This window comes from Hylobates moloch, unplaced genomic scaffold, assembly GCF_009828535.3.
Source record: "Hylobates moloch isolate HMO894 unplaced genomic scaffold, HMol_V3 SCAFFOLD_11, whole genome shotgun sequence".
Lineage (NCBI taxonomy): Eukaryota > Metazoa > Chordata > Mammalia > Primates > Hylobatidae > Hylobates > Hylobates moloch.
Window position 1 is genome coordinate 34,763,151 of NW_026652286.1, and position 14,350 is coordinate 34,777,500.

At 40.1% G+C, this 14,350-nt stretch overlaps 1 protein-coding gene across 2 annotated transcripts in view; it reads right to left on the minus strand.

Annotated features, from left to right (window-relative positions):
• TEAD1 (TEA domain transcription factor 1) overlaps positions 1-14,350 on the minus strand; it is a 269,285-nt gene that overhangs the window by 8,139 nt on the left and 246,796 nt on the right. For both annotated transcript variants that reach the window (XM_058446633.1, XM_032166581.2), the window contains 2 exons: positions 11,650-11,790; positions 6,382-6,534 (listed from right to left, as the gene is read on the minus strand). In XM_058446633.1, the coding sequence (XP_058302616.1) occupies positions 6,382-6,534; positions 11,650-11,790 (294 nt within the window). The remainder of the gene's footprint in view (positions 1-6,381; positions 6,535-11,649; positions 11,791-14,350) is intronic.

Genomic DNA, 14,350 nt, shown 5'->3' on the forward strand with positions numbered 1-14,350 from the left:
ACCTAAAAGAACAAAGTCTTGCAGTACATATATTTATGGGCTACAATGTGATGATAGATGTATATACCTTGTGAGACGATAACATCAGGCTAACATACCAAGCACTTCACATACTTCTTTGTGATGAGAACATTTAAAATCTACTCTTTTTTCCCATCCTAGTCTTAAACTTCTGCTAAATCTTGTTTCACAACAGCCAAGGACAGAGAAGCTGCAGGAGTGCCTCCCTCACCACCATATTAACCAGTAGTGCCTAGACCCAGAAAAGTATCCGCTGAATCAAGGAACAGTGGGATAGGTAGAATCCCGTGGAATGACATTCTTTCCATAGACATGGGCTTTATCTTTCAAAATGTATTGTGAAATACTCATGCTTCCCCTTGAGGCTCTTGAATCCCTCTAATTATCCCTCAGATTTTGAGTTCTCCAGCCCAAATCATTGCAGCTCCCTCCAAACCACACAGACCCTGACTCCTTTCTGTCCTCACTCTGGTCTCAATTCCCCATGCTATTCTCAGAAGGAACTTTCTAAGAGCAAATCTAATCAAGCAAAAACACCAAACGCCATCGGTGACTCTGTTACTTTTGTGTTTGATTACGCCAAAGCATTGTTTGAATGACAACATTTTGAACTTGAGAGCCTCTTCCAGTTTGTCACAGGCCTAATTTCCCTCTAAGTATCAGGCTGCTTCCCCTGTTTAGTTTCCCTTGCTCTTAAGGTATCCAAGCTTCCAGTCCCTACCTAAAGAATAAAGTCTTACAGTACATCTCATTTTTCCCATCACAGCATGCTATACAGTTGGTAAACACATATAGGCGTGTACAATTTTTTTTTCTAATGTCCATCTCATCCAGTAGAATATAAGTTTCTAAGGAACAGGGGCCCTGTTTCCCAGCAACTAGCTTGAGGACATGGCACACAACAGTCATTTAATAAATATTTGCTGGGCCAGGTGTGGTGGCTCACGCCTGTAATCCCAGCACTTCGGGAGGCCAATGCGGGTGGATCATGAGGTCAGGAGTTCGAGACCCGCCTGGCCAACACTGTGAAATCCCGTCTCTATTAAAAACACAAAAATTAGCTAGGCACAGTGGCGGGAGCCTGTAATCCCAGCTACTCAGGAGGCTGAGGCGGGAGAATCACTTGAGCCCAGGAGGCAGAGGTTGCAGTGAGCCGAGATTGCACCACTGCACTTTAGCCTGGGCAACAGAGCCAGACTCTACCTCGAAAATAAATAAATAAATAAATAATTGCTGAATGAATGAAAATTCACATCAGAATAGCCAACAAATATTGTGTTTACTATCCATCTACTCAGTATCAAATGCTTTACAGATTGTCTCATATGATATTATATGACCTCTAGGAGTGGGTGCTCTTTGACAGGGAAGGAGCTGAGATGTTCATTTGGTCATGGTTGCATATTCACCATGCAGATAGCTCCCAACTGTTTCTTCCTCAGGAAACCTTCCTCAGCTTCCGCCTGAACTAGGTCAAATTCCCCTGTTCTACAAATGCCCTGTGTCCCTCTGCCAGGTAGCAAGAGCTACAGTTTTCATTTATTTTGTGATGACTTGGTGCATGCCTGCCTCCTGCACCAGACCCCCAGGATGGCAGTCCACCTGCCTAATTCACCACAGCACCCCAGCCCCTGGTACCTAAGTACCCATGGGATGCCCCTATTCTTAGTAATCAGAAAGATGTCTGCTTATCCATCGAGGCAACATCCCTGAGAATCCCTACCTCATCACTCTGCACTTGAGAGGTATCTGTTTCACGAGTACACTGCAGCCATCATTTGCTTGCAATGGTTTATTTACCTGCCTCTTTCATCCTGAAGGACCATGAATTATTATGTGACAAGTACGGGGTTTTATTTGCATTGCATCCCAGAAGGCAGTACCATCTCTCACAGCTTAGCTGAATTAAAATATTTCAATGATAACCTCTGAGGTAGAAAGTGCAGACTTGAGCATTCTGTTTATAAATCAAGGTGAAACTGATGTCTGAAGACTAAGTGACCACGGCCATAAAGTCTTACACTCAAGTCTTTTGATTTCATGACCATAAGATACCTTGCAAAGTCTTTTCTATCCATTCAAGTCTTTTTTTTTTTAAGTTTAGCTTTATTTATCTATTTATTTTTATTATACTTTAAGTTTTAGGGTACATGTGCACAACGTGCAGGTTTGTTACATATGTATACATGTGCCATGTTGGTGTGCTGCACCCATTAACTCGTCATTTACATTAGGTATATCTCCTAATGCTATCCCTCCCTGCTCCCCCAACCCCACAACAGGCCCTGGTGTTTGATGTTCCCCTTCTTGTGTCCAAGTGTTCTCACTGTTCAATTCCCACTTATGAGTGAGAACATGCGGTGTTTGGTTTTTTGTCCTTGCGATAGTTTACTGAGAATGATGGTTTCCAGCTTCATCCATGTCCCTACAAAGGACATGAACTCATCCTTTTTTATGGCTGCATAGTATTCCATGGTGTATATGTGCCACATTTTCTTAATCCAGTCTATCGTTGTTGGACATTTGGGTTGGTTCCAAGTCTTTGCTATTGTAAATAGTGCCGCAATAAACATACGTGTGCATGTGTCTTTATAGCAGCATGTTTTACAATCCTTTGGGTATATACCCAGTAATGGGATGGCTGGGTCAAATGGTATTTCTAGTTCTAGATCCCTGAAGAATCGCCACACTGACTTCCACAATGGTTGAACTAGTTTACAGTCCCACCAACAGTGTAAAAGTGTTCCTATTTCTCCACATCCTCTCCAGCACCTGTTGTTTCCTGACTTTTTAATGATCGCCATTCTAACTGGTGAGAAATGGTATCTCAAATTTATTTCTATCACTGGCTCTGTGACCTCGGGGTGGCCTGACATTCTTTATCCATAAAATGAGAAAAATGACCTGATAGTCTGAAAGTGAGAATTGTATAACATTTACAAAGGGTCTAGCACAGCAACTGGCACTTCTACAACCTATTCAAACTTCTTGCAAGCTTTCTATAAATAAGAATACAGTTGGCCCTCCCTATCTGCGATTCCACACTCGCAGATCCAATCAATATCAGATTGAAAATATTTGGGGATGAAAAAAGACATAATAAAAATAATATAACAATAAAAAGAATAAAAATTTTAGAAATATAGTATAACTATTTACATAGCGTCTACATTGTATTTGGTATTATAAGTAATCTAGAGATGATTTAAAGTATAAGAGATGATTTGTATAAGTTATCTGCAAATACTATGTCATTTTATGTAAGGTACAATTTCTCCTGTTCATCAATTAGATGATTTTATTTTCATAATCCAAGAGTGCTGGCTTAATTTCAGTTTTTCTAAAACTAAACTATTAATTCTAATATATATTTATTGATAGGTATTAATTCTCCATATTAAAGGAATTTATTTAGTTGCTTAATGACACATTTTGGAATTAATCTAACCTGCTAAGTTATCTGGATGGCTGTATTGGTTGAAGTCATATGTTCCAAGGGAGCATTAATGATATATAGTGATGAGTTGCTTAACAATGAGGACACTTTCTAACGTGTAATCAGGTGGTTTTGTCATGCGAACCAACAGCATAGAGTGTACTTACTCAGACCTAGACGGTACAGCCTACTATACACCTAGGCTATATGGTGTAGCCTGTTGCTCCTAGGGTACGAATCTGTATAGCATGTTACTGTACTGATTACTGTAGGCTATTACAACACAATGGTAAGTATTTTTGTATCTAAACATATCTACACATACAATACAGTAAAAATATGGTATAAAAGGTAAAAAGGAGTTCACCTATATAGGGCACTTACCATGCGTGGAGCTTACAGGCCTGAAATTTGCCTTAGGTGAGTCAGTGAGTAAGTGACGAGTGAATTGGAAGGCCTAGGGCATTACTGTATACTACTGTAAACTTTTGTACTGTACACTTAGGCTGAGCTAAATTTATTTTTAAAAATAATTATGCTCTATTATATAACAGTTGCATCATCACTAGGTGACAGGAATTTTTCACCTCCATTATAATCTTATGGGAGCACTATCATACACGTGGCCCGCCCTTCACACTGCTATGCAGTGCACAACTGTAGTCAGGTTCTGTGGGTAATGGGCTTTAACACTTTTCCAGGCCACATTTATCTTAGCTGTGCTCTCTGAGGTAGAGTTTTAGGGACTGAGAACATGCATCCTTAGCATGCAGAAATAGAATCAGAATTGATTTTTAATAAACAGCTAAGACTCCCCCCAAGAGAGGCAGGGACACCATTCCTTCAGAGTTTTGGTTAATTCCTGAGGCTACTTAAGATCCTCAGTAGACGTCACACTCACCTTCTACTCATCTGACTGCTAAAGTGATGAATCTATTCTTAGATAGCAACAGGGAGCACCTATACGGCAAGCACCTGCTACATGCCAGTCCTGCAAACCTTGAACTGCTCTATTTTCACCAAAGGGCCATTAAAGAAAGGAATACTGATCAATGTTATTAAAAAGCATGTATTCCAAACTTCCCCTGAATGCTGGCTTCTAAATTTTAGAAGGACATGGGCACATCTGAGAACCCATTAAGATTCTCTTCTTGGGACAAACGAAAATTATATGCAAAATTATCTGTTTGCTAGTTGTATGCCAATCATGTGTCTGTAAACTCTGAGAGTCCTTGCAGCTCATTTTCCAATCTCTTACAGCAATGGGTCCCTACCTGGTTGCACACTTCAACTACATGCACAGCTTAAAAAATAAACAAACAAAAACCAGGATGCTGGGCCCCATCTCCAGGGATTCATTTTATTCATCTGGGGTGGAGCCTAGGCCTTAGATGTTTTAAACCTTCCTGGATGAATCTAATATGCACAGGGTTTTTACTTTTAAATGTTACTTACTTTTTTTTTTTTTTTTTAACAATGGTGTATAGAAGCTGGCTCCTACTGGCTCATAAGAGTTATTGTTAAATATTAAGGAATTTCATTAACTGAATAGCTATCGGTAGCTTGAAATTGTCCATGGAGGGCATATTTACACCACAGAAATAGGTAAAAGGTGTAAATTAGGGTTTTGGGAAATTGGGAAAGAGCCTTTCTAAAAAAACAAAAACAAAACAAAACAACAAAAAAAACAGAACACTGCTGACTGAAAGCCACTGTCCCAATGGAACCAAAAACACCAAGTAAAGAATTCCTGCTGTATGTATTCTTAATCCTAGTAACAAAAAGGAATAAAATAGGCTTTCAGAGGAGTATTTGGCCACAGTATAGCCTTGTTGCCCCTCTTTTGCTAAGATTGTTTCCATCAAGTTTTGTTTTGGCATTTTCCCCTTAATCAAGTAATGTTATTTTTTTAAATGAGCCTTATGAAACCCATTACTGAGTATTTTCTATTTTAAGGATGACACTGTTCCTAACAACTTCTGAAGTCCCCAAATAAAGCTCCCAGAAGAAATTTGTTTTAAAGTTAAGTATTAAGGGGAAAACCCACACAGAACTATCCAGGGGCACTGGTGAGTTTTCCCAACATGGACCTTGAACACTATTTTCCCTTTCCTTTAGCTGCCCATTAAGTTTGTTTTGTCTGTTTGTTTTGAGACAGGGTGTCACTATGTCGCCCAGGCTGGTCTCGAACTCCTGGGCTCAGGGGATCCTCCCACTTTGGCCTCCCAAAGTGTTGAGATTAGAGGCATAAGCCACCGTGCTCAGCCTAGCCAGATTTTTTAGCCTATGAAGAACATTTTCCTCCTCCTGGTCATTGCATTCCATGCATTCTATTCTAATTTATATTTCTTCTGGTACTGAGTGCTTATATTTTCCTGCCTTAATGCATGTAACTTCTTAGAAGGCCTTGGAAGTCCATCATGGAATGTGTCAAGGTATGTTTGAAGTACAAACCTACCAACTCAGCTTTTGCCTGATTTGCATACCATGTTGCTGCTGAGACTAAAACTTGGCTAATGTTGAAATTACCTGCGGAACTGAAAAAAATACACATGCCTGGGTCCTATTCTCACAGATCCTGATTTAATTGATCTAGGATACAGCCGGATGTTTAAAAGTTCTCCAGGCCTTTCTACTCTGCAGCCAGAGATAAAAACACATCACTTTTTATTACCCAACTGAATTCCAGTTCTGTGAACCTTAGAAACCCCAGCCAGATAAAACCCCTTCTCTTCTATAGAATCAAGCCCAAGTTTTCCCTATGGATGATGCAAATTCAACTGCTGACTGACCACTGGGAACCCAATCCAACAGCCTGGTCAGTTCCCTTGGCGCAGGCCCAGCGTCTCCCAGGCCCACCTTCCTCACTTCCGTTAAGCCTCATGGCAGCATCTGCCCACACAGGAAAGAGACAAAACCATTACCAATAAAATTGTGAAGTTTTCCAAAACACTGTTCATCATATATTTCTCTGGTAAGTGTTTGAGCTTGTGGATGAAGTTGATCATATATTCACACATTGGGGAGCGGTTTATTCGGTATACAAATCGGCCATTCTCAAACCTTGCATACTCCGTCTGTGAGGAAAAAAGGATTTCAGTATTTTTACACTTTTGGCTCCAAAACACATGAAACAGTTATTACTGCCTATAAAAGCATTTTAGTTTTTCAACATGAATCATCTTCTATATGCTATACTACTTACGTAATTTACTTAAAAAAAACTATCTCCAAATTTATTGCTATACATAGAATCCATTATTTTTCTGAAAGTGTAAAAAAAATTAGTTGGAAAGATGAGAGCTTTAAGAAGAGTTGACAGATAGATCCTTTTAGGAAAGGTCAGAAGAAAATATAACTGCCTAATTATGATGCTTTACCTGGAGGAGGGTCTGTAAGAGCAGGCCCCAGCCAGCTACAATTCTTCAAAGAAAATCTCTCTTCATTGTGATAAAGCCTCACAGGTTAACAACCAATACAGCTAATCTCTCTACTTTAGAAAAAACTGATTATTTCTCACGGATCATGAGCCCCTGAATGTCAGCTGTTTATGAAAGGAAGAAATTAAGAAAATACTAGTATATATGCAGTTTCAATAACTCAGAAAGGCTTCCTAGATAACCTTGGATCAAAAGGAATTAAGAAAATTACAAACTAAAGAGCAATGAAAAGGGAGATATTTTACATCAAAACGTTATCAGCCACGATGAAGCTGCACTTGAAGGAAACTTAATGAAGCAGGCTCATATGTCTTCATCATTAAAGATAAAAATTTACAGAATAAAATACACATCCTTAAAAAAAAAACCCAAACCACAAAGAAATCAAAGGAAGCCAGGAAAAGGAAATTAATAAAGAAAAAAGCTCAAATCAATGAAATAGAAATTTAAAATGTAGACAGAATTAAAAACTGGTCCTTTAGACAGACAAAATAAACTCTTCACACAAGTAAAAAGGAGAAAAAAGAAAAGAGGCAAAACCACAATTACAGTACAAATTAGAAGATACGTAAGAGATTATTTCACATAACTCTAAAGTGCGTGCACACACACACACACACACACACACACACACTCACACACACACACACGGCAAAGCAAAGAAAACCCAGCAGATAGAGATGCTTTCCCAGAAAAATACAACTTGCTAACACTGAATCAAAAAGGGGAAAATGTCAATAAACAGATCAGTCATTGTGGAAATGACCACAATGAGCAAGTTTAGCTATTTACCATTGAAAAAGGTGGAGGCCACAAGGGATATAAAATTTCAGTTAGGAGAAAGAAGCTCAAGAGATCTACTGTACAACATGGTGACTACAGTTAATACCAAGGTATTGTATTCTTGAAAATTGCTAAGAGAATATTTAAGTGTTCTTACCACAAAAATTGAGTAAGCTATGTGAGGTTATATATATGTTAATTAGCTCGATTCAGCCATTCTACTGTGTATACATATTTCAAAACCTCACGTTATATACCATAAATGTGTAAAATTTTTGTTTATTAATTAAAAATAAATAATTAAAAGTAGATGCTAAAAAATATATAAAGACAAAATAGTTTCAGGAGTAAGTTTTATGTAATCTTTAAAGAATAGTTATTTCCAGTGTTATTCTTTTTATGAAACTAGTGTACATTCAAGACTGAAATTTGGCAAAGAGGTTATTGAAAAAAGTATATAGTTGGGTGTGACAGCTCACACCTTTAATCCTAGCACTTTGGTTGGCTGAGGTAGGCAGATCGCTTGAGCCCAGGAGTTTCAGACCAGCGAAACCACACTTCTACAAAACAATACAAAAAATTAGCCAGGCACGGTGGCACAGGCCTGTAGTCCCAGCTACTCAGGAGGCTGAGGTGGGAGGATTGCTTGAGCCCAGTGAGGCTGAGGCTGCAGTGAGCCAAGATTATGCCACTGCACTCCAGTGTGGGTGACAGAGTGAGACCCCAGCTCAAAAAAAAAAAAAAAAAAAGTATAGATGAATATTACTTATGAAATGTGATGTGAAAATTCTGTGTAAAATATCAGCAAATAGAATCCAACAATAAATCCAAAGTAAGACTGTTTCAGGAATGCTGTGGTGTTTCATACACGTTGAGGAAATGTATTAACTTGTTATGTCAACAACTTGGAAGAAAAATCGTATAGCAACAGTTGCTGAAAAGCATTTGATAACGTACTGCAGCTGTAACTAATAAAAATCCTAAGTAAAATAGGAATAGAAAGAAAACACTTAAATTGGTAATAAAGACCATTAATAAAAGCCTATAGTAAATATAATCCTAAAGGGCAAAACACCAAAACTTTTTCAACTAACATCAGTTAACTATACAAGGGTACCACAGGAATCTGGGGGAAAAACTAAAGTATGAGAATTTGCTAAGACGGCCATATTGAAGACAGATATGCAAAATCAAGCACTTTTCTCTAATAATTCGAATCTAGAAACAGGAAATTACAACATATTATACAGTACTTAGAAATACATTTAACAAGAAAGAGAAAAACCTGTATAATGAAAATGATAAAATCTTATTGAAATACATAAAATGAAATGAGAATGCAAATACATTCTTGATTAGAAATATTTAATATAAAATTTTTCCAAAAGAACATCTAAATCTGATGCAATTACAATTAGATTGCTCAAACAACGTTTTTGTTTTTCTTTATATGTTTAAGTGATTGGATTATTTGGAAGAATAAATATTGGTTACTAGCTTAGAAAATATATGAAAAAGAAGAACTGACTTGCCTCATCAAATATCAGTATATACTATAAAGCCACTGTAATCAAATCCACACAGTACTGGGATACGTAGACACAAATAGTGGGTGGAATAGAACAGTGGGACTCCAGGAATAGCTCTCAGAATATATGGTAAGTTAAAGGGGACAGATCTGTTTAACTGGGAAAGAATGAATCATTTCATAAGTGGTTTTGATACAAACGTCTATTTGGAAGAAAATATAAGTGGACTACTACTTCACACCAAATGCAGACACACATTCTAAATGGATAAAACGCTTAAATGTAAAACCCCACCTACCACGCACACCACCTTCTCCATAAAAATTCCTGTGATTTTATCAGTCAAAAGCAACCTTTCCCTGCTCCCTGAATTTGCATAGAGCTTTGGGTGTATCATCTGAGGACACCAGTAATTTGACATTTGGGAAATTGAGTAAGCTGTCTGGTTCATCTTTTCTCAAATGCACCTGTCCAGGCAGGGAATTCCAACTACAGAGAACATCCCTGACAGCTATTCACTAACACTGCCTAACACTCATCTTCCACACTCCCAATCACCCACAGGTAACTTTGCTTCCTCCTTCTTAGAGGAGAGGAGGTCATATGGTTCCAGGTGTCCCAGCCATGTTTCATGATACAGCCACCTTCTCACCTCCTGGGCTTCCCAGACATTATGTTGAGCCTATTCCCCACCTCCCCACTCATTTTTGTCCTCTGCTCTTCTGTTTATGTCTCCCTCTACTTATCCTAGGGCTGGTGGCTGCTCCCCAAATTTAATCCTTATTCCTGTGCCCTTTCTATTCCCTCTCTGCAGCTAGGTCTCCATTCCCAATCCTTAATGCTCAAGATTCCCAATTTATATTTCCAGTCTTTACCTGTCATCCAAGTTCTAGTCTTGCATCTATAATATTGCCTGTTTCCTCTTGAACACCTTATTTCCTTATCTCTATTAGTGGCAGTACCATCCTTCCAAGCATAAAATGTGAATGTGACTTTTGACCCTTCCTCCTCGTTAATATCCAGTTAGTTTCTAAGTTCCATTCAAAACGTCTTACTGGATTCCCACTGCCACCATTGTGGGCAAGCTCATGACCCCTAAGCTTAAATTGTCCATCTAAGTCAACTCTCCTGGATCCTCTTCTGCCAGCATAACCTTTCCTCAACAACATTCTCATAAGGCCTTTCCATTGCTCAGGGGGCTTGTGCTACGAGGGCCTGCAGCATCCCAAATCCTCATTGCTTAGCCCAAGGTCTTAAGAAATATATCTTTCTCCCTCTCTCCCTCCTCAGCACAAAGTCTTTGTACAGCTAAGGTGGGCTCTTGAACCTGAAAGGTCCAGTGCCACTGCAAATAAAAACTGCTCACTGAACATGGATCAATTAATTGGGTGATGGGTAGAAGACACTAAAAAATACAACCTTCAAGGAATGCCAACAACAAACATTATTCAACAAAGCAACTCACCCTGATCAAACAAATATACATCTTTTTAAAGGGAGGAAGGTATGAAACATAAAAGCCATAAAAAGAGATTGGATCCTAATATATAATAAACTCTATCTAAAACAATTAAAAGTGAAGGCAGTGGAAATGGCAAAAGCAACAATATCAAACTTAAGGTATCACGGTTTCAGAGGGCAGGTGCCAATCAGCTGAGTACCACCTTGAAGTCTATCTACAATGCCTGGAAGTGCCCTTGGACCTAGGGGTTGGGTGTAGGGAAGGCATCATTCTGAGTGGCAGGGCCTATCTCGACCCAGCTTTCATGCCAGACTACCCCAAAAGGCCTCATGCAAAGGTGCAGAGCACTGGCTGAGCAGGGCACAGCCAACTTCAGACACAGTCAGAGGACTGGCACGGGACGTCCTATTTGCTTCCTTTCAGGTGCTTCCAAATCACTTTGGCTTTTTAGAAGTAACAGGAAAAAGAAGTGGGAGAAAGGAGGAGGGTGATATGGTTTGGTTGTATCCCCACCCAAATCTCACCTTGAATTGTAATCCACACATGTCAGAGGAGGGGCCTGGTGGCAGCTGATTGGATTATGGGGGCAGTTTCCCCCAGGCTGTTCCTGTGATACTGTGGGAGTTCTCACCAGATCTGATGGTTTAAAAGTGTGTGGTGGTTCCCACCCACCTTTCTCCTGCCACTATGAGAAGACGTGCCTTGCTTCCCCTTCACCTTCAGCCACCATGATTCTAAGTTTCCTGAGACCCCCATATCATGCTTCCTGTTAAGCCTGTGGAACCGTGAGTCAATGAAACATCTTTTCTTCATAAACTAGCCATTTTCAGGTAGTTCTTCATAGCAGTGTGAGAATGGACTAATACAGAAGGTAAGAAGCAGACATCCAAAAATACAACTCTCTGCCCCAAGGAAGGTTTAAGGGAAGGCAACAGTCTGCCCTTGAATGAAGTTTCCAGTATACAGAGGCCGACTTACCTCTACTTTTTCTACTACTTGCTTCCCAAAGGAGCAAACTTTGGTGGAACAGGTGACTGTCATATTTTCAGAACTCTCATACTGACTGGTTACACCATAAAAAGCCCCAGCATCATCTTGAATATTGCAGTTTAAATCAGCCTGTTGGAAAGGAAATGGAGGTGTGGGTTATTCTCTCATTCCAGGAGTCATGGCACAGAGCAGTAACTTTCAGGGTAAGACCTCCGCTTGGCTGAATGAAGAGGGCTGGCTTGGGAAGGTGATGCTCATCTAGAAACAAGTTCAATACCCACCTGTCATTTTTTAAAGAGGTTGCTAATTTGGGCAGTCCTCTCTTGAAATGACATGCTACATGTATCGATTTTGTTTTACTTTCTTGCATTCAGTATCAGAATAATACTATGCCCTTGCAATAAAAGATCCACAAGGTCTTTGAAATATGCACAGAAAGCAGGATATTAATTGGATTCATGTTCACTCATCTTTATTTTTTCAAAAAACAAGAGACTGCAGCTGACTAGCCATTTGTCATATATGTACAAACAGAAACTTTCTTAAAAATTAGAATATCTGGCAGGGAAATGGTTCCCATTAAAGACTGGCTTACAAAGATGTTAAATAATGAACATGTTGCCATTCATTTAACACATTTTTATTAAGTACCTACTATGGAAGGTTCATGCTAGACAATGTACGGATTTTGCCTACAACTGATATGGAAGATACATAAAATAACTATCATTCAGACAGAAAATAAGTACCATGTCAAAGATACTTAGAGTTCCAGCAATGGAAGGTATGACTTTCCACAGGTGGTCTCAGTTCAGGAATGATTTAGACTGGCACATGCAGGGAAGGCTGGGGGTACAGTGCAGGCCAAGGCCTGGAGTGCTGCGTTCTAGCTTCTGGGCACGGATTAAGGACCTCAGACTGGGAGTTTGGAAATGCAACTTGGGCACAGGTTATGGGGGCTAAGAAGGCAGTATAGATTGTATTCTGTAGGAAATGGATACCCCCTTGAAAGCCTGGGTGCCAAGGAAGTGGTATGATTAGCACTGTGCTCCAGAGAGAAATGTCTTCAGCAGGATGCAATGTCCACTGGGGAAACTGGCTGCTGCAGCGTTTGATCATTGCAGTGGTCTGAATGTGCCCCCACCAAATTCATGCATTGGATGTTTAATCCCCAGTGCAACAGTATTGGGAGGTGAGGCCTTTTGGGATGGGTTTAGGTGTTGAGCCTCTGCCCTTGCATATGGGTTAACGCTGCTATAAGGAGGGCTTTCAGGAGTAAGCTGGCTCTCTCTGGCCCTTCATCTGCCTTCCACCAGATGCTGTAGATTCAATCTTGGACCTCTCAGCCTTTAGAAATGTGAGAAATGAATTTTTGTTCTTTATAAATTACCCAGGCTGTCGCATTCTGTTTAAAAGCTGAGCCTGCTCTCGTGAGGCTTACAATTAAGTGAGGAACATACCACACGGAACTAAGCACCAGGGAGAGAGGCATGGGGGGACACAAACGGTGAGGAGTGGGCCCTCAGGGTCAGGGGCGCTTCTAATGATGATGCAACTCAGATCCCAAGAAAGACGACGAGGCTTAGGCAAGAGAAGCATTCCATAAGAGAGAAGACGGCACACAGCCAGAAAGGACTAAAGAGAAAGCAAGAGAGAGAGGATGGCAGGAGAGCTGGAGAGGTGGAAGGGCTTGGGTCTAATATCCTGAGACCAAAGGACACAATGAGCAGACAGGCCTGGAACAGTGACAGGGCACAATCAGCTCTGCTTTCCAAAAGGCACCTCTGACCACAGCTCGGAGAAGACTCCGGAAGAGAGCAGAAAGGATGTATATATATATATACTAGGAGGCCATTATAGCAGTCCAAGTGAGAGATGATAAATGTGGGCTACCGTGGTGGCTGTTGAAGCAGAGATACGTGGATCTGACACTCAAATGAGATTTTATATTTTGTGAGGTTTGGCACTTTTTTTTTTTTTTTTTTTTCTGAGACAGGGTCTGGCTGTGTCGCCTAGGCTGGAACGCAGGGTGCGAGGCTCACTGCAACCTCCGCCTCCCAGGTTCAGTGGATTCTCCCGCCTTAGCCTCCTGAGTAGCTGAGATTACAGGTATGTGCCACCATGCCCAACTAATTTCTGTATTTCTAGTAGTGACAGGGTTTTGCCTTGGTGCCCAGGCTGGTCTCGAACTCCTGGCCTCAAGTGACCTGCCCACCTCAGCCACTCTAAGTGCTGAGATTACAGGTGTGAGGCACCGTATTGCATCAGATTTGGCAGATTCTGACTGGCTAATTTTTATACCTTGACAGGCACTAACCACTAAGACCTGAGTCATCATATACTTTAAACTAAGTATCTACATTTAAATTTCCTTTTTGAATTGGTTATTAGGAAAATGTCCAACTCCTTAGGCAAAACTTCCTACTTTCTGTCTACAAATAAAGAGAACCATGTACTCCATGTTCCCCTTTTCACCTTATGTGCCAAGAAATTCAAAGCTAAATTCAGAGTTCAACTACAATAATTAACTTGTCTCAGGTGCTTCTAATAGCTACTAACAGTCAGGGTACAGCTCCTTTTACTGGTTTCCAATCTGCTTTAACTTGTACTTATCCAATTTTACGTTACTCATAAATGTAGTGAGCTTTCCTCACATTCTGCTTTTTGGATTTTATGGGGTATAAATCAT